Genomic DNA, 19,490 nt, shown 5'->3' with positions numbered 1-19,490 from the left:
GAGGGAGGGGGGGGGAGAGGCGGGAGAGGCCCGGTGCCACGTGACCGCCGCCACCGCCCCGCTGCTGCCTCTGCTCGGGGTGGGCGGCGCGCATGCGCAGTGGTGGTGGCGCGGCGGTGTGAGGCGAGGAGCGCAGCCCGGCCCCTTCATGGGGGGTGGAGGGGGCTGAGGAGGGGTCCTCGTGCGTGGGGTGTGGGGAGCTGTGTGCACAGCACGGCTGTCCCGCACCCCCAGGGTGCGTGTGCTGGAGGCACAGTGCCTGCTAAACACTGCGTTAAACTGGGGAGCAGGAGAAATTTCACTCTGCGTTGACATGCGATGAATAAAAATGCCCCCCCCCCTTTTCCCCCCCAAAATGGAGTGGGTGACCAGATGTACGTGTGTGAGGAAAGGAAGAGTGTCCGCAAAGGAATCGGTGTTTTGGGAGATGATGGGCATATCCTCCGCCAGGCTGCTGTGGGGAGCTTCTCCCAGCCCCTGGCAGCAGTGGTGCCAGCTCGCAGCCCTCCATGCTGTCCTTGCTTCTCCTTGCTTCATGTCGGAGGCAAAAGGAGCGGGAGCACCGGCCTTCGGTGCTTGTTCACTGCTATCAAAAGAAGCAGGAATGCTCGGCAGAATTGAGATTACACGTTAATTTGGCAAAAGGTGCTCATAACTGTTGAACGACCTGCCAGCACGTAACCAACGTCCCCAAAATGCATTTTCAGCCGTACAGTACATGCAGCACAACTTCCTGGCTGAAACCTCCTCCATACAAAGTCAGTGGCATATGTTTGATGGACTGAAAGCTGGCTAGGTTAAAAATCTAAGCAACTATTTGTAAACAAATTGAAACACTTTGAGCAAAGGCACACATACATCTTAGCCCAGTAGTCCTCACTATACTAATGCTCAGGAATAAAATGTGAAATCATTGGTAAAACTCGTAGATGATGAGGAGAGATCACGTGTTCAGGATTATCTAGATCACACAGCACACATAATCCTTTTATCTCTTTATCTACGGAAACGATGCTTAAGCAATTGCAGCACTGGGTGTTTCCTTTTCCATTCATCCTTTCCGCTTCCAAGAACTTTTGAGCATGTTGACCTACTTAGTCACATTTGACAAAGGTGCACAAATCTTGGAAGATTAAATTTGTGCAACTCTGGGAAAAAAAAAATAGCAGTTACACAAGAGAAAGAAAGCAAGGCAAAATAGAGGCATTGTACAGCTGGCCAGCCAGCAGATGGTTGCATTTCCTTATCGGCTCGTAAACACAACTCTGATTTTGAGATGGTGTGTGAGTTTCTTGCAAAGCGTGTCATAGCACACAAGAAAGCAGGGAGAGACTTGGGTTACTGCTGTAGGTAGAATTTATGAACCAAAGATGCAAGCCCTCAAGAAACAGAGGCTGGTGAGCTTTGTTGCTTAGAGGAGCTTGCAATGTGGGCAGTTTCAAGGTTGTATTTCAAAGCCTAAAACAGGAAATCACACAGAATTGGGGTTATTCTGCCAGCAGTTAATGCCTGAGTAATAGTAGGGGATTAACGCTCCCACCTGTTTGCCTCCCTTCTGCTGGAAGCTACCACTCCCATGTGGCAGAAATAACAAGAGAGAACGTGTCTATTCCTCATCTTCCAGGGATTCAGAACATAAATATTTGCTGAATTTCATGGTAGTTTGAGTTAATATTTGGTTTGTGAACTAGACTATCTCCAAGGCAGATGTGCTGTAAATTTTGCTGACTCTAGTTCATGGGCAGACTTCTCTTCTAGGAGAGAGGGACAGAGAGCGGGGGACAGTGATCTCCATCCAGTGTGCACTGCCAGAGTGTGGGAGGCAAGATTAAAAATGTGTATTTTTCATGGACTAGCTTAAGGGGAGACTTGGTCATTTTCTACAAGACTTTACATGAAGAGACGATTTCTGAGGTTAGATTCTTCATTAACATAATAGAAAAAGACATCATGAGATCCAGTGACTGGAAGCTAAAGGTAAACAAGTTCAGGCCAGGGCTGAGATATGACTCTTAAGGCTAGCTAACTGTGGGAAAAATTTCCCTGGAGGTGTGTTAGATCAGCCATCACATGAAGTATTTAAATCAAAGCTAACATAAATTAGAAATGGCTGTGCTGACGCAGATCAGAAGTCCATCTGGCTGGATGTTGTATTCCTGCAAGTGGCCAGTGAAGAAAGGAAGCTTGGCAGGGGATGAGGTGGGGATCCCAGCAATTACTGAACCCACTTCCATTCCCTCTGGCACATTATGACAGTTCATGTTCTTTTTTACACCACCACTGAGCAGCCCCCAGGTTTTCTTAGGGAAGTTGTTGAGCCCTAACCTTGTGTGTCCTTGCAGAAGAGCCACTGTAAAACCCTGTATCCATCTTTTCAAGTCAACCTATGTATTTCTAAGCAGAAGTTTTAGTCTTAATGAAAAATTACTGAGAATTTCGGCTTGTTTCTATATAGAAGTTCCCATCAGTGATGCCTTTGGTACCTCTCCTGAAATTATTGGGCAAAGCTTGTCTGCAGTGAAGTCAATGGTAAAAAAAATTTCCTTGACTTCCATGGATTCTCTCTAATCCTGAATCCAAAGCAGTAGACTTTAAACCATGTGACTAACATGCCCCGTCAAGTATGGCCATGTTTCAGAGAGGTTATGAAGGGAAATAGGGAGGAAAAGCACTGAAGAAGTAACCGGAGTGAAGTACGGCATTTGGTGTGTCTCCACCATAGCAAGCCCAACATTGCAAATCTATTTCTGGGCAAGTCTTGCTTTCCTAAAGAATCTCCTGCAGATAACAAGCCAACTTGTTATCTCTCTATCACATTTGCAGGAGAAATCCATCATCAGCAATTTACTCAACGATTAGAAAGATTTTGCCTTCAGCAATATACATTAAGTGAGAACTGGTGCATCAACATTTAACTAGCATATATCTATAGCACTATATAAATAAGTACAGAAATAATAAAGGTGTGTGTATTCACTGAGGCATGGAGACTGCTCAACAGAAAAAGAATGGGTACGTTTCTCAGAAACGTGAATCTGTACAAAAATTGCTCTCAAGTTAAAAATAATAATAATAATTGTTTTAAAGAGAGGAAAAAGTATTTGGCTCTATTTACAGCAGTGTATACCACAGGATATTTACAATGGAAAGTGCTTTCATGTATACCGCTTGATGTTCTAACAAAGTACTCGTGCAAGAAGAAATGGGAGGCAGAATAAAAGTAAACGGAAGTTGAAGATATTTCTTCAGGGCACAGGAAGTGTCTTAATCCTTCCTGGCTGTCATGTTTGTTCCTGCAAGACATTTTTCTTCGCAAAGAAGAATCAAAAAACAACTATTACCACATCAAAAAATTTGCTGTAAGTACCCTGGACAGAAGGAGAAAAAGAGGTGACTAATGTTACCCATATATGTGACACAAGATCACATTGGAATTTGGGTTCTTAGGAGATCAGCACCTAGGCATTTCAATTTATTTGTTCTTGATACATATTTCAACATTTATTTTCTGCCTTTACAGAAATCTATGCAAAAAAAGTGTAGACCTTTCTTAGAAATAAATGAAATTGCAAGCACTTGTGGTGTTTTAGGAAGCTGGAGCATGGCAATAAAGCAAACCTAAGGCATTGTAAGTACAAAATGTAATAAATGTATCCTGAATTCAGAAGTATAATTTAATTCTCCCCAGTTACCACCAGGTGGCAACATCATAACCCTAAAAGTTGTTTTTTTCTGAAGTAGAGAACATTTAGATATAAGGAAGTGATGTATCCCGTTGCTGCATTCATTCCAGGAAACAGTACGATTACATTCTCCGACGAGGTTCAGATTTTTGCCCAACTTCGTCATTTGTATAGAGAACTACAGCCACTACTGAAGACATTAAATGTTAAGCCTCCTGGTTTCCATTGAACTTATATCATTTAACTCTCCTTTTTATTTTTTTTAATTTATTTTTTGTAAGAACTTGGGTTGTCAAGAATTCACGATGAAGAGCCTTTTTTTGTCTCTCTTACTAGTCTCTATTCTGTTTATGAACAGCTTTTCAGAAGTGCGAGGAAGGAAATGGAAAGGTGAAGGTACGACACAGAACTTGGAACGCATTTTCATTGGAAGGTGTTATGACTATATCAGAATTGTGAATCCTGCTGTTGGGTAAGTTGTGGCATGTTTCTGGATTAGTTTTTATGTTCTGTGTGAAATGATCAGTAATCAAAAGTCTGATGTTTTATTCCTAGCCATGAAAGTATTGAAGCCAACATTCATGTAGCTTTCTAGAAACAAAAATTGAACTTTGATGGATGTTGTAATAACAAGTGGTGTAAATAAGGCAAGAGTTTTAATGTTTCAACTTCATATTGCTCATTTTTACCCTAATAATACAGTGTTCTGTGAGGAAGGTGCTGCACAGAAACTGTGGGGATGTTACTTCTGAAACACCAAATCTGGGAATACTCCTGGGAATACCAGCTTCACTTTGCATGTGTTGTAGGTCAGGTCAAGTAAGAGGGAAAGGACCACACTTCGTAGCTGTTGTGTGCTACTGAAAGAAACTGTTTAGTTTATCCACTTGAGAAATCAAGTAGAAATCAACTGGTGAAGTGTTATTACGTGTTCATTATCTTGTCATAGTCATATCTTTCATCAACTGCACAGAATTGGAGGTAACACACTATGCTAAAATGATGACTTTTTAATTCTTCTTTACATTGTTTTGGCTTTGGTAAAAAGGAGAAGTCTAAGGGTGGTCTCACAGGGGTCAGTCCTTTTTTCTGTCACTGAAATTTTTCCTGATAGTTTGAAGGTATTTGGAGAAGGGGAATGGCTAGGTCTCTGCAGTGTTAATTTGTAGTTTCATATAAAGTTAGATTATGTTGCATAATAATAGCAAATGCCACCACCTTCCCCCAACCTCCCATTTTCAGTTCCTCCTGCAAAACCAGAAGATGTAGACTTGTCATGAGGACAGGTTTATGAACTTTAATGAAGGCAAAACGACACGTTTCCTCCTAATAGCATTCTTACCCTATCAGAACCCTTTTGCTCAAAGTTCTGCATGAAAGAATCCATCATCCTAATGCAAATAACACAGTACTAAAAGTTCATCTAAACAACTCAAGCTTGGCAAATATATAAACACGTCAGAGCAGAAGGTGCCAGTGAACTTTAACTATATATCTCTACACACCTAGAATATAATATAAACTACAAAAACTTAAGTCAGTTAACAGTAGTTTACATATCTAAAGTCTTATCTTGCAGTATACTCTAGATAGGTAAAATTTCCATTACAGTTAATAGATGTCGTTTCATTTTTATCAGAAGAAATGCGTAACTAATAATACAGAATACTCTAAAATAAGCAACCTAAAGGGTAGTTATTGTAAATTGTAAAGTTGAGGAGTCTGAACACATTCATCAAACTATTCTTACTTAGAACAGTGTAAATCAAGGCAGGACCTTAGCACTGCTTTCCTGAGTTAAAGTTCAGGTTGGCTTTATAAAAAGAACAGCTGCACAATTAATTTCATATTATGTGTTTTTACTCTCTTTCCCTTAGGTCTATAAGCAAATACTGTAACCTAAACAATATTGAAATTTCATATAGCACAGGTGCAATACAGATACTCTAATTATTTATTATCCTTTCTGTTCACTGTCTGTTTCTTAATTGCTCCCAGGCTAGCTTTTAGAGAGGCATAGCCACCTGTATAGTTTTTGCTTTTGAATTTATAAGCAAATAAAATAAAATAAAATAAAATAAAAAACTTTACTAACAAAAAAAGAAGCTGGCAAAACACCTCTTTACACTGCAATAACATTAAAACCTAAAAATGTTTATATAAACATAAGGAAAACCTTACATTAAAACAGAACATACTAAGTTGCAAAAGAGGTGTTTTACAAAAGTGAGGAATTTGAATGAAAATCATATTTTAAGTTTTTTAATAGGACTATGCTGTATTACACAAACACAACTGTTCCTATAGTGCATTTCTTCTATATTTTTTACGGGTAGTATATAATGGAAGTTTTTGGGGGAAAATAACTGACTACTATGAAATAAATCTAATACAACTTACGAGTGTCTATTAATATTGGAAGGAATTGTCCTGAACTACAGTCCTTTCCCACTCAGTAGTTTAAGAAGTATTTTGCAAGCTAAGAAATAATCCTTTTGATTTACAAGCTGTTCAAACCTGAGATGAGATGACATGAGGAAAAAAACGCTAGTGAATTAGCCAGAAAATTACTGCTGGTTTCAACTGTCAACAAAGATTTCAGCTGATGATAATTTACAAGTACTAACATGAAGAGCGTGCTTACAGTAAACAGCTCTTTAGCAGAACAAGACATAAATATATACAGGTGTCAGAAGCTAAAGTTTGAGAGCTTAAAGTCTGAGAGTTTAAAGAGCTTGAAATTAGAAATAGTGTGCAAATCTTGTTATCAGGTAAGACTATTTAAATATTGGAACCGCTGATCAAGGGTCATATTGCACCACTGAATATTTTCATATCAACAACCCGTATTTGCTTAAGATAAGTTGTTTTTTAAATAGATGTCGGAAAGCTGTTTTTTAACTAGGTGTCAGAAGCATGAGCAGAGATTACTGTGAGAAGGTCAGCGGTTTCTTTCCTGCATGGGAGCTGTTTAGCTCATCATTAGGGGTCCTGTAGCATTAAATGAGCTGGGACATGCAGCATCGCAAAACAGCTGCTTAAAGAATCTCATGAGGAGAAGTGCCAGCAGAAAGCCTGCTGTGTATGCATGACATTCAATGCACAAAATGCTAATTGCAAGGTTTAGTTTACTTACAGGGACTACTATAACCTGTTCAAGCTACGGCTTTGTAATTACAACCACTCACACAAGGAATGCTTTATGCAAATAAAACACATTATTCTGTTCTGCAGAGTGTTCCCAGCGTAGACGTTGTCACAGTGTAAGTGGGGAAGGCACTGTGGGAAAGGTGATGAAAGTAGCAGTTCACTTTTTAATTCCTCCAGGCAGGCTCAGAGCTTTCGCAGATGAGCTCCTGCCAATCCAGAGATTTAGGACACTTCCGTCCCTCGATGACCAGTCCTGTCCTTCTGCGGATGACTGTCCTCAAGGCAGAAGCGGCAGAAGAGAACTAAGTGCACAGCCTAGCATCTCATTTCACACCTCCTCTCAATGTGCAGTTTAAATGTTGAATTCTTACAGTATTCTTGCAGCTACTACACAGTGACAGTACTTGTCCCATACAACCACTGTACTCACTCCAGCAAGCTACAGCTCCATAATCCAACGGCCTGCATACACGGAAGGCATTTCTTCATCAAAACCATTATTCTGCCATCAAAACTTTTCAAATCCCCCAAATTTCTAAGAACACTGCATTTCTACTGTGCTGGATATCAGACCTCACTATGAATGCCTTATAAAAGTTTTTACGAATTGCAAATAATTCTAATCCCACACTGTAAATCATAGTGTTTTCATTGCATTTCATTTCTTCCTAATCTCTTTGGATAGGTGCTGCTGTAAGAAACAGGGAAAAGAAAAGAGATACAGGCTCTTCCTGAGTTGTGAATTTTCTGTCTTAGCCTTGATTTAAAGATCAAAGCCGAAATTTCTTTAAGTGGTATATTCTTTATTGCAGCGCTGGATGCACGGGGGATCCTTCCGCCTATCGTGCATGTTCGAAGTGACAAAATATCTCATATTTATACAGCGAAACAATGAATATTCAATTAGCATCCATACATATTCATTACCTAACCCCGCCTACCCTCGCTTCGTATGCTAATTAGCTTATCAGTCCTTGCGCTTGCGCAAAACCTTCCAAGAATTGTGGGCCAGGGTCTCCAGGATGTGGGCAGTGGTCTTTGGGAGGAAGGCCGTAGGTCTTCCTCGTAATGCACTTTTCACCTTTGCTTAATCAGTTGTTTTCCAAGCTGTAAAAATGCTGAGTTGGCTTTTAGTTTAACTGAGGGTTGGCAGATAACAGGAAGTCTCAGTTAACAAGACAAGATAATTGACTCAAGTTATCTCAAGTCTCAGCCTGACTAACGGTTAACAGATACTGGGATGTTTTCAAATAACAAGATGCTTAAACATAACAAAAGGTCTACAGATAACAAGATGTCGTTTACTTTGTCCTTGCTAACTTTTAACCACAAGTTTTATTCTATCCTAAAGTGAGTTTATACTATATCAGCCTTGTGAGGTTTTTCATTTGGGGACTGAATTGAAAGAGATTGTCAACAAATGAGTTTCTTGCTCTGCTTTGAAAAAAAAAAATAAAAAACAGTTCTGCTATTTGTTCATTTCAATGATTGCAGTGAGAAGAATTGCTTGGAGTTATGGGAAGCTTTCAGAAATGCTTTCATTAACAAGCATCCTTGCAACATTCTACCTAAGGACTATGAATTATTTATCAAACTGGCATTTCACACAATTCCAGCTAACAAGGTAATGATTATTAACGTTAACAGTTCTGTTACATCCAGCAGATCTTCTATCACATAGTAGCTCAAAATAGACCAAGAGTCATTCTGTGGCTGAATAAGGATTCATTATTTTGGCCCATCTGCACTTTACAAACTAAGCTCAAGCTGGATGGCACTTTTCAATGTGTATCTCTTCATTTATTTTGTGCAGTAGCTTATGCAGTAATCTTTGTAACCTTCCGTACTACTTTACAACTCCATGCCTTTGTGCAGAAGACCCTGCTCCCGTGTCAGTTCTGTCCTCAAGGTGTTCTGGATGGTTCTTGTCTCTTCCTTCCCCTGTACCAGCAGCTCCACATTGGTGCACGTTGGTTCTGTATGCATGTTACAATTTCTTCATCCTCACTCCTTTTGCAGTGAACACTTGGCATTTGTGTGCCTTTCTTACTGGTGTTACTTCCTTCTCATGCTACAAAGGTCCCCTGTTTTTCCTGCCATGCCTGGAGCTCTGTCTCAGTCCCTGAACTTGCACAGCTACTTTTCCTCAAGCTAGGAGCTCTGCTGGCTGCTTCCTTCTCCTCCCAGTCCTCCCACACCAGGTCTCAGGGCACTGAATGTTCAACCTTGACATGTTGAACATATTAAAACTAGCATAACTAGAATTGAGATACAGTGCCATCATATCCCATCTAAATGTGTGCTTTAGCCTTCTCTAAAAGATTGTATTTCAAAGCAGTTTTTCTGTGCACACAATTATTCCTTATCTCTAAGTGATACAAGCTAAACTAACAAATGTTCCTGTCAACATAACTTCATTCATGAGCTCATTTTGCAAACACAAGAATAACAGCTAGACGTTGATTTTTTTCAGATCATAATTCAGCACAGTAGTATGAGAGAATTCTCTACAATATATCTGGATTATGAATGTTTCCTCCTTTTCTTCATTTTCCTAAATGTCTGCCGAGGAGGGCAAAGCTGGGCCTAATTATATTTAATATGGGTCTATTTCCATTCTCAGCATGGTGAAAATATCCCTCAAGCCTCTAATGATCAGAACTTACACCACTGTAAAAACAAACTTCATTCCTGCAAAGAGATAGCTAACATTTCCAATTAGTAGCTTGATTTTGAAAGAAATGCCAAAATATGTTTTAAAATGTTTTCAGCACCCCATAATCTCATTGTTTCCATACCCAAGTGATGGTTCATTTCTTCTGCATTTTCTTTTCCTTTGTTATTTAGTCTCTCTTCTGGGAAAATAATCAGCTGCTAGTCAAGAGCTTTACCAGCGGAGCTCGTCGCTACATGTCTCTGAGTGATGCTCTCTTTGGCTTCGTTGCAGATTTTCTAGTCTGGTGTGGGCAGGCCAACAGCACTGGTAAGACAATTAATATTATATTAAACGTCTTTCCATATAACCATAATGGAGACCGACTGCTATGTTTTGGAGGAGGTAATTTTACCCCACAAAAAATCAGGGTAGCTTCACTGTCTCATTCTTGCCTATTTGGTGTGAATATTTAACACAGAGAAATCTAAGCAGTGCTGCACAGGAGATTAACCTTGGTCCTTTGGTGGAGCTCATTGCATCCTAGGTATGGATTAGTTGCTTTAACCAAATTATTAAGTCATAGTTTGCGTAAACTGCAGAGGATGGAAAATGCTAGAAAAAATACTGTTATCAGTTTCCTGTGTTATGTCAGACCATCGTGTATGTTCAGTGAGTAATGCAGGACTATTAGTAATTGCTTTATAAGGTCACTTTTTATGGCCATTATCATCTCTTTAACAGTACATATCACATGCCTTCCTACAGGACTGGACTATGAATCTTGCCCTACCATGGAAGAATGTGAAAACAATGCAGTGGATTCTTTCTGGAGGATGGCTTCAATCACTGTAAATAGTGCATTAATGCTCACTTGGTGCATTAGTGAGTATGTCCTGGGAAGTTCAAGAAACATTGCTGGATCAAAAAAAGATTTAAAGTTATAATAGGGGTAGATTTTTTCCTCTGGTATAAATAATCCTTTCTAGGCTGGGTATAATTTAGCAAGAGGAATCCAACACTTTCAACTTACCTAGCTAATGTGTTCACATTCAGTGTTAGCTGTCTTAATGTATATTAAGCATATACTAAGCACAATAAGCATACTAAATATCTAAAGAATACAGGTCTGAAGTGACATTTGACAGCTTTGAAGAAAACCCTTTATTCATAGATCAAGCCCAACAAGGAGTGCCAAAAGGCTTAATTCTTATACTGAAGAAGCTGTCTATAGGTTTGAAAAAAGTAGTTTGAGAAGATACATTGAATTAATGCATTGGCTGTTTAGTTTTTGTCTTCTCTACTGAAGTGAGCAGCCTACTGTGCTGGTTTGATATTATATTCACCGTTCTTGTATTCTCCTTGGTAAAATGCTCTCCTTGGTCGTCATTTGCTTGCAAGACAATACCAAGATGTATAACAAATCAGTAAGCTGAGTTCTGAAAAAAAAAAAAAAACGTTTTGTATTGCAGTATGCACAGCACAGCTCTGGGGTGATACATGTCTTGTTGAATGGTTCTGCAGAAGGAGGAGCTTATCCAGTCAAAGGGTAAGAAAACTGTGTGTGAACCCAAAATAATGTATTCAAGGTCTGATGCATGCAAAGAAAGGTCAACCTTTGTTGACCCAGTTGTCTGGGTCTTCTGCCACAACAAGGATTGGAAGTCTATTAAGTTGTGGGGACACCTGTTAATTGTCCCCAGCTGTAGGAATCAACATGAAATGGATGAAGGCAATCCTCTTGCATTTTACAAGCTGCTATGGCAAGTAGGATAAAGTCTCTTTGAAAGCCGCATTCAAGTCAGACAACCTACTGCAGCAAAATTATAGCCTCTGTGTCTTCAGAAAAATGAGCATTACAAATTTTTTATTCAGGGATATCTTCTAGGAGAGGACATTGTTATAGGGAGTGTAGCCATTGTCGGGTCTAGGAGCAAACTGGGTAAGTTCTATAGGGAAAGTGCTTGGTCCTGCCGTTTCTCTGTGACAGAGATAAAGTAGTTTGAGATTCCTTATCATTGAAGTAAGAAAAAATAAGAAGGATAATGGAAAGCATTAACTCCTTCTTCTTATTCCCTGCTTATATTAAGAATTGATGTATTTTACCTGATTTGCAAGTTTATCACTATGCAGAAGTTCATCTAAGCTTGTATTTGAGATCTATTGTAAAAATAAGTCCCTAAGAACTTTTACTGAGTATGTGGCTGTAATGGCTGCCTGTCTTTGGTGAAATATACATCCTTCCTTACCTCAGCAGCCATCCTGTTCAAGGCTGATCAAAAAAAAATATCTTAAAACGCAGAACATATCCTACTCCTGTTTACTTAGTAAATCACAGAATCACTAAGGCTGGAAGAGACATCCAAGATCATCTGGTCCAACCATCCCCATACCACTAATGTCACTCACTAAACCATGTCCCTAAGAAACATGTCCAACCTTTCCTTAAATACCCCCAGGGATGGTGACTCCACCATGTCCCTGAAGACTGATAATCATTGCGAAGTTAATTTTATTTCCAGGTAGGAGGAAACAAGAAGTTCTTAAAGCTACCACCTGTTCCAGAACACCTACTGTCTACTTATCCCATTCCCCCAAAGGCTCCACCTCTGTACACAGCTTTCAGCTAATCAAGAAGACTTGTATGGTTCCCTTGAGTTGGTCAAGTGGTCAGCCAGAACTGAATCTTCTGCAGATGATATTAGTTGGCAGCAGGCCAATGCCCAGATTCCATTGGAGATGCTGACACTATTTCAGAAATCTCATACACGTGCATTAATTCTTCCCATCATTTCCCTGAGTTACCTACCTGGTGGTATTCTGGCAAGTGAAATCTCCACCACTGGAACACAGCCTGCCAAGAAAAAAAATAACAGCCAGTTACTCCATCTGTGTTCTTCGCTATGTATTATCCAGCCCATTTATGACTGAATTTCTTTAAGATGTGTTTTTTGAAAGAGGCTTAAAGTTGAATAACTAATAGCAGGTGGTAATTTGAAAAAAAATAAAAATAAATCTGCCTGTCTTGCTAAATATCACTCTGGGCTATTTTCCATCAGTTATTTCAAAGGAACTTCAATAGTTCATGCTGCATTAGTTTGTACACTTAAATCATTTCTTAAATCATTTTAGGTCACCATTAAGTCACCTGTAACTATTTTAAATTAAGATGTGTATCTCACTTCATTACATGCATTTTTTGCTGTCAATCACATATGCATGAATGAGCAAAAAAGTTAAAAAATAACTGTAAACTTTTTTTTTTTTTTTTTTTTGAGGGGGGTTAGAGATATATTTTCCCTCTGTATTTTAGACAGGCTTGAATACCTTGGACGGGCAAACCTCCTGTTGGTGCTACTGACCTCTGGTTAGCCAAAGCCATACACAGATGTGACCAAAGTTGGCAACTGTTGGTAACCACCTCCCACTTCTCTGAAAGTTTAAATTAACATGCTAAAATGGTAGGCAAAAAAAAGGCATATACCTAGGCTCAGCCTCGCACCAAACATGCAATGAAAACACAGCCCTTACAAGCTCCGTGAGAGGAAAGAAAGAAAACAATGAAAGGGTCAGCAAACATTACAATACATCCTTGCTGGAAGGGTTAGAAATCTGTGGCTTTACAATACCTGCATCTCTCAAGAAAATCAGTTACAGACATTAAAATAATCCACTGGACTTGGCATCTCCCATTTGATGTCAGAACATTTAGTTGTCATTTTATTATCCGGTTTTAATTGTTATAGTATTTACTACCTAGGAAAGTAAATTTACATAAGGCAATAAAGTGGAAGATTCTTCCTGCTAGGGACAGACATATCTAGAAGTTTCTCCCTTGCAGTGTTATGTATTCCCAGACCAAATACCTCGTTATTTTTTTCTGTGATTTCATATCTAAAAATATATTTGTCTCGTGGCTGTTGTTATATTTTATTTTAAACAGAATTGTATTGTCTCTAAGAGCATTAACTACAAGAATGATCTTTCCTGACTAAATATCAAATGCTTTTTTTTGGTTTTGCACTTTAAAGTTCAGTTCACTCTGGTTCTCGTTTAAGTTACGACTTTAATCAGCTGAGACCCTCTAAGAATAAGAATATAAAAACAAAACCTCTGATTAAGTGTATGACTTTTTGGACATTCAGAATGTGAATCAGATTTTTTCAACTCTGTGTTGAGTCTGGTTGTAATCAGAAGACATAAATGTAAAATCAGGGGAGCTCATATGCTGCAGCAGGATCAGGGGCTTGATTGCAAAAGAGATCTGACTGAAAAGGGATTTTTTTTCCCTGTTCCTTATAGTTCTAATAATTTTATTTTTTTTTTTATCAGATTTTTTGCAGATTATGAAATACCTAATCTCCAGAAAGACAAGATCTCAAAAATTGTGATCTGGGTTGTGGATGATATTCAAGGACCAGATAGGTAAGTTGTATCATCTAAAAACAACTCACTTCTCCTTTTTCAACCAGTCTTTAAAATTTTACCCTAGTTTTCTCTTTCATTACAATTGCATAGCAATTAAACTAAAAATATTTTAGATGCTCTCACTAACACAGAATGAACAATCCGACATTCACAAAGACTGTATAAATAGGAGAATTAGAGAAAATAAAAATAAATTGTCATATTAGTTCTGGAGTCCACTCAGTTAGTTTGAGATATGTATGTGTGGATCTCAAACCTTAAGTGATGACATAGCACATGCAGTTTTGCTTTTCACAGTGATTTTGTTGATCGACCTACGATTTCTTTAGTAATGAGTATTTACTAACCAATGGGTAAGTGACAAACCTTACTACTTGACATTGGTTCACTTTTTAGAGGTCTCAGTAGGTTCTATACTATGCCAAGCTTTCTTTGCTAATTGGACCAAATTAAAAAAAAAAAAAAAAAAACAATGCTAGATATAGAAGCAGCATTTAGGATTATTTCTGTTTGTGGGGTTTTGTTTGTTTTTTTTCTGTCTCCTGTTTTAGTATTGCTTTGTATTCAAGAAAGAGGACAAGCTTCTAACAACAAGAATAATTCAAATTTGTTATAACCAGCTTATTCTGTAAAGACAGCATCGACTCCATCACCAGCTAAACACCTGACAAAGAATATTAAAAATTAAAGTCTTCATTATTTTTTATTATTATTTTTTCTTGTTTCTGTAGTGAAATCTCAATGTTGGTTAACGGAATCTGCAAATGCTATAGAAGCTGAAACCAATCTCCAGTCTCTGCAAACTGAATATAAAATGTTAAACAACTATAACCAAATGAAGCATTATAAATAGCAATGTGCATCAGTTTTCTATGTATGTTAAGGAGCGTAAAAGAGACAAAGTAATGGGGATTTATATTACTAATTCCATCAAGTCCAATGAAAAGAAATTGCATGATGAGAGACATGCAATAAGATTACAATCTTTTCTTACAGAGATTCCTGTGGAAAAAATACTGTAAAGATATTAGAAGACCGACTGAAAGCCCTTGGCTATGATGTCACCTGCACTGACAATTACAAGTAAGTGAAAATCCTTCATAAATACAGTGTATCTGCAGAAGCAAATGATCTATATTAAATTATTGCTTAGCTTCCAATGTCTAAGTGCTAGACTTAAGTACAAGTGTCTAAGTACAACAGACGTAATATTTTCCAGCAATGAATTAAGCAAAACACTGCATTATTGCAGAATTGTATAATTAAGAGAAACATTATACTTACCCAGTATTAGACACAGAAGATGTCCTCATGTATCAATTCATAGTGAATGTGTATTTGAACCAAAAATCTAAGCAACAGTTGAAAAAGTGTTAAATGTCTGCAGAATTACTAATTATTAACAGCAGTATTCACAGCTCTAGTTATTCACAGAGTATCATTGAAGGGAAGCTTTAGACATGATAATATTTTGGAGTTTGTTTCATTTCTTCATTTGTTTTCCTTGGTGTTCTGTCTGAAAGATGCAAATAAAACAATCTCTTCACAGGCCTGTACTGTTCTTACTCTGTGTGGATTATCCTGATGACTCTAACTGTATTCTGTCATCGTAAGTAAAAGAAGTTCAATCCATCACCAGTGTCATTGCAGCCAAGTGAATAATGCAGAAGTCAACAATTAACAGATTCCATCTCAACCATCTATATAGCATCCATAAGCAATATGCATTATTAAGTTTATTACTTACTTTGTATTAAGTAAATAATTTCTATCTACAAATTGTGCACAAATCTCAGTGAGTTCCTGCTGTTGCAAATTAGGTGTTAATCATTTGTCTTTGATCACACAATCACACTGCTTATCACTAATGGTATGAATGAAGTTTGTAAATATCAGTGTTATAATGCAAAATCTACCCAAAATTTTGAATTATTTTCATTAATATTCATCCAAAAATAATGAAATTGTATGTCAAATGACAGTAGAACTAAAGAACACTTCTCCAGCTACTTGAACTTTTGGTTCTAAATTTTAAGGAAGTTTTTTTAATGTTCCATTTTGCATGCAAGCTCAGTTTCTTTTTAATACATTTACTTTGGTCCCGTAGGTTATCTGCAGAAAATGCAGCTGAAATCCAAGATAAACCTTTTTTAATTAGCAAGTGTCACTCCCCCACTAGGTTTAATTGTTCCCCTTCCTATTTATATACATATATTTATTGTGTAAAAAGCATTAAATTAATTTATTATGCATTTCATTTAATTTTACAGGAAAGAGGTGTGTTTTCACTTGTGTTTTAAACTATATGTTGTTACATATATAGGTACACATGGGTACTTGAACATCTGAATATGAAAACTTCCTCACAGTTTGGAAACTTGCAGGATACATAAATATGTAGAAGTTGTTCTCTAGTTTTATTATTTTTATTCACAGTCCATACATTTGGCCACATCTTTTCTACTGCCCCTTCTACCCTAATTCAAGCACTTGCAAATCTTTTGTATGTTAAAACCCTTGTAATACTGCGATGATTATCTCTGCTATCAAAAACCTGATTTGCTGTCCCTGGTTATGGCAGCACACAACTCCTGTGCTCAGGTTTGGATATGTTCTGCCTGCCTCTGAATGGACGTTGTGTGGCAGTAGTGCTTCACTTAGTACAAAAAAGGAGATGTATATCGCTTCCCATAGAATGCGTTCAGTTTTTAATACACTCCTACAGAAAAGGAGTACTCTTCTGTTTCTGTGGGTCACTGAAAATTTTTACTCATCATGTGACAATTTATATCCAAATTATATCCCAGCACCAACCTATAAACAAACATGCAATGAAAACAGCAGCATTTTAGAAATCACTGAAAGCTCTAGACTCCTTTTAGGGAGTAGATATTAAAATCAACCTGTTCCTGGCTTGTTGAGGCGTTTTTTAGTGGATACCACTTGCATAGTGGATTAAACAGGGTCTCCTTGTCCTGTTAGTGAATGATAAGGCTTTTGCTCATAGGTGTCACGGACTTGGCTCTTTTCAGCCTCATCAGGAAAAGTTTCCTGCTTTTCTTCCTGAGCCTTACATTCCTTCCTGTGTGCATGGCAATGCAATAGGTTTAATACACTTCGTATTTATGCTATCCCTGATCAAGACAGAGCTTCCCAATCTACATGCTAAAAATTATTGCAGCTCTCTGAAATTTAAGTATCTGAAACACTTAATATGAATGAATACTTACACTCTTTCGCAAATCACTTCTCTGCAACAAATAACATCTTCATTGAAATTAGCTGCCCTTTCCAAAAGAGCCTTAAGCAGGTGTTAGATAAATTATTTGATGACTATCTTCTAGATCTGTTTTCTCTGTAGATGGATTCTCCCTCTCTGATGATCAGTTAGCTGACATGGGAACAGTTTGGTCAGTAGTGGTGTTACTATTAAGAGCATATATCTCAGTACAAGGATGTTTAAGGGATCTGAAGGTGCACAAGTCCATGGCACCTGATGAGATACATCTGCAGGCCCTGAAGGAACTGGTGAATGTGGTCGCTAAGCCACTATCCATCCTAAGTGATAGGTTGTGGCAATCCGGTGAAGTTCCCACTGACTGGAAGAGGGGTAAAACAACCCCCATTTTTAAACGGGGAAAAAAAGGAAGACCCAGGGAACTACAGGCCAGTCAGTCTCACCTCTGTACTTGGCAAGATCATGGAGCAGATCCTTCTGGAAACTATGCTAAGGCACCATGCTGAGGAGAAGGACCTGGGGATGTTGGTTGATGACAAACTCAATATGAGCTGGCAATGTGCACTTGCAGCTTAGAAGGCCTACTGTATCCTTGGCTGCATTAAATGTGGTGTGACCAGCAGGTCAAGGGAGGTGATTCTCCCCCTCTGCTCTGCTCTCGTGAGACCCCACCTGGAGCCCTGCATTCAGCTCTGGGGCCCCCAGCACAAGAAGGACATGGACATATGAGAATAAGTCCAGAGGAGGGCCACAAAGATGACCAAGGGGCTGGAGCACCTTTCCTTTGAAGACAGGCTGAGGGAGTTGGGGTTGTTCAGCCTGGAGAAGAGAAGGCTCCGCGGAGACTTTATAGCGGCCTGCCAGTACCTAAAGAGGGCCTACAGGAAAGTTGGAGAGGGACTCGTGGTCAGGGAGTGTAGTGATAGGACAAGGGGTAATGGCTTTAAACTAAAAGGGGGTAGGTTTAGATAAGGTATTAGGAAGAAATTCTTCACTCTTAGGGCAGTGAAGCCCTGGAACAGGCTGCCCAGAGGTGCTCAAGGCCAGGCTGGATGGGGCTTTGGGCAACCTCGTCTGGTGGGAGCTGTCCCTGCCCATGGCAGGGGGTTGTAACTGGATTATCTTTAAGGTCCTTTCCAACCCAAATCACTTTATGATCCTATGGTTCTATGACATCTGTTAAGGAAAGGCTTCATTTGCATTGTGTGTACACATAGGACATTTTCATACTTCAGCAATAAATACTGACCACAGGCATTCAGGCTTCATTGCATCCCCTTTCACTATGGCTGTTTGTTACAATACTGATAGCTGGCTTCTCCTCCTCTAGAGCTTAATGTCCCGAGCACAGAAGCATCAGTCGTACACGAGACTTTTGTCACCACAGCTCCTGTTACCTCGGCACTCCACAGGAGAGGGCTGTGGCAGAGGGATGGCCCAGAAGGTGCTGTGGTTTGCTTGGAGCTTCTTGGGTAATGATAGTGCCCCTTAACTCCTCTCCAGGAACTGTATTCCTGCTGAGCCAAAATTCAGACTCCTTTTTTGACTTTGACACCAGGTTTGAAGAAAACATGCAAATAAAAAACTGCCCACTAGATGGCAGAGATGGTTTACAAACATAAGCAGAGAGGCAGCCTAATACAACCTATTAGTGGTGGTATTTATTACTTGCATTTTTGCAGTGTCAGGGAGTCTTAGAAATGGTTCCAGATACTGTTGTATCAAGCACTTTAAAAATATAGACTTCTAGGACTGCTGCTCTCTAGAAGAGCTCTATACTTTTCTCAGGTATAAGCCAGAGATGGTACATGGACGTGGAGCAATAAGGAAGCTGAAGTAGTATGGACAAACAACGTAGAAAGAAATTTCTCAGGGTTCTGCACACAGATGCCCTATTTATAACGTCATGACAGCTAAAGGGAATCTGGTGGCAAGCACTTAGAAAGAAATTTCTAGCTTAGCACTTGGACTGCAAACTTCATCTTTGGCAACAAACCTCTGGTATTTGAAAGAATCCTAACTCAGCCTTGTGCTGTGAACATCCTGTTTGTTTTCTTTTCTTCAGATCTGCACCACCAGCACAAAGAAGACCTATATCTTCAGACAGAGGAGGCAGCTGGAACAAGCTCATGTTTGTTTCTCTTGTAGGCTTTTTATTCAGATCTGCTTCAGTGTACTGAGATGATTAATCAACTGAATCCATATTCTCTATTGTCTTAGCTGGTTCTAAATTTGGCTTTAATTAATTTCTAACTGCAATTTCACCCTACTTCTGGGACTGGCAAACTTGTGTATTAAAACCCTGCATAATTCTATCTAGATATCAGCTACTAATACC

At 38.9% G+C, this 19,490-nt stretch overlaps 1 protein-coding gene across 1 annotated transcript in view; it reads left to right on the top strand.

Annotated features, from left to right (window-relative positions):
- Positions 1-2,983: 2,983 nt before the first annotated feature.
- The window catches only part of BST1 (bone marrow stromal cell antigen 1), a 54,041-nt gene continuing 37,534 nt past the window's right edge, over positions 2,984-19,490 (top strand). The window contains exons 1-10 of the mRNA XM_038178314.2: positions 2,984-3,012; positions 3,186-3,359; positions 4,042-4,155; positions 8,328-8,457; positions 9,681-9,816; positions 10,255-10,337; positions 10,959-11,035; positions 13,819-13,911; positions 14,911-14,997; positions 15,464-15,523. Coding sequence (XP_038034242.2) covers positions 2,984-3,012; positions 3,186-3,359; positions 4,042-4,155; positions 8,328-8,457; positions 9,681-9,816; positions 10,255-10,337; positions 10,959-11,035; positions 13,819-13,911; positions 14,911-14,997; positions 15,464-15,523 — 983 coding nt within the window. The remainder of the gene's footprint in view (positions 3,013-3,185; positions 3,360-4,041; positions 4,156-8,327; positions 8,458-9,680; positions 9,817-10,254; positions 10,338-10,958; positions 11,036-13,818; positions 13,912-14,910; positions 14,998-15,463; positions 15,524-19,490) is intronic.

The sequence above is a fragment of the Anas platyrhynchos genome, chromosome 4, assembly GCF_047663525.1.
Source record: "Anas platyrhynchos isolate ZD024472 breed Pekin duck chromosome 4, IASCAAS_PekinDuck_T2T, whole genome shotgun sequence".
Classification (NCBI taxonomy): Eukaryota; Metazoa; Chordata; class Aves; order Anseriformes; family Anatidae; genus Anas; species Anas platyrhynchos.
Note: the sequence above shows the minus strand (reverse complement) of the source record. Positions and strands in the feature narration are given on the sequence as shown.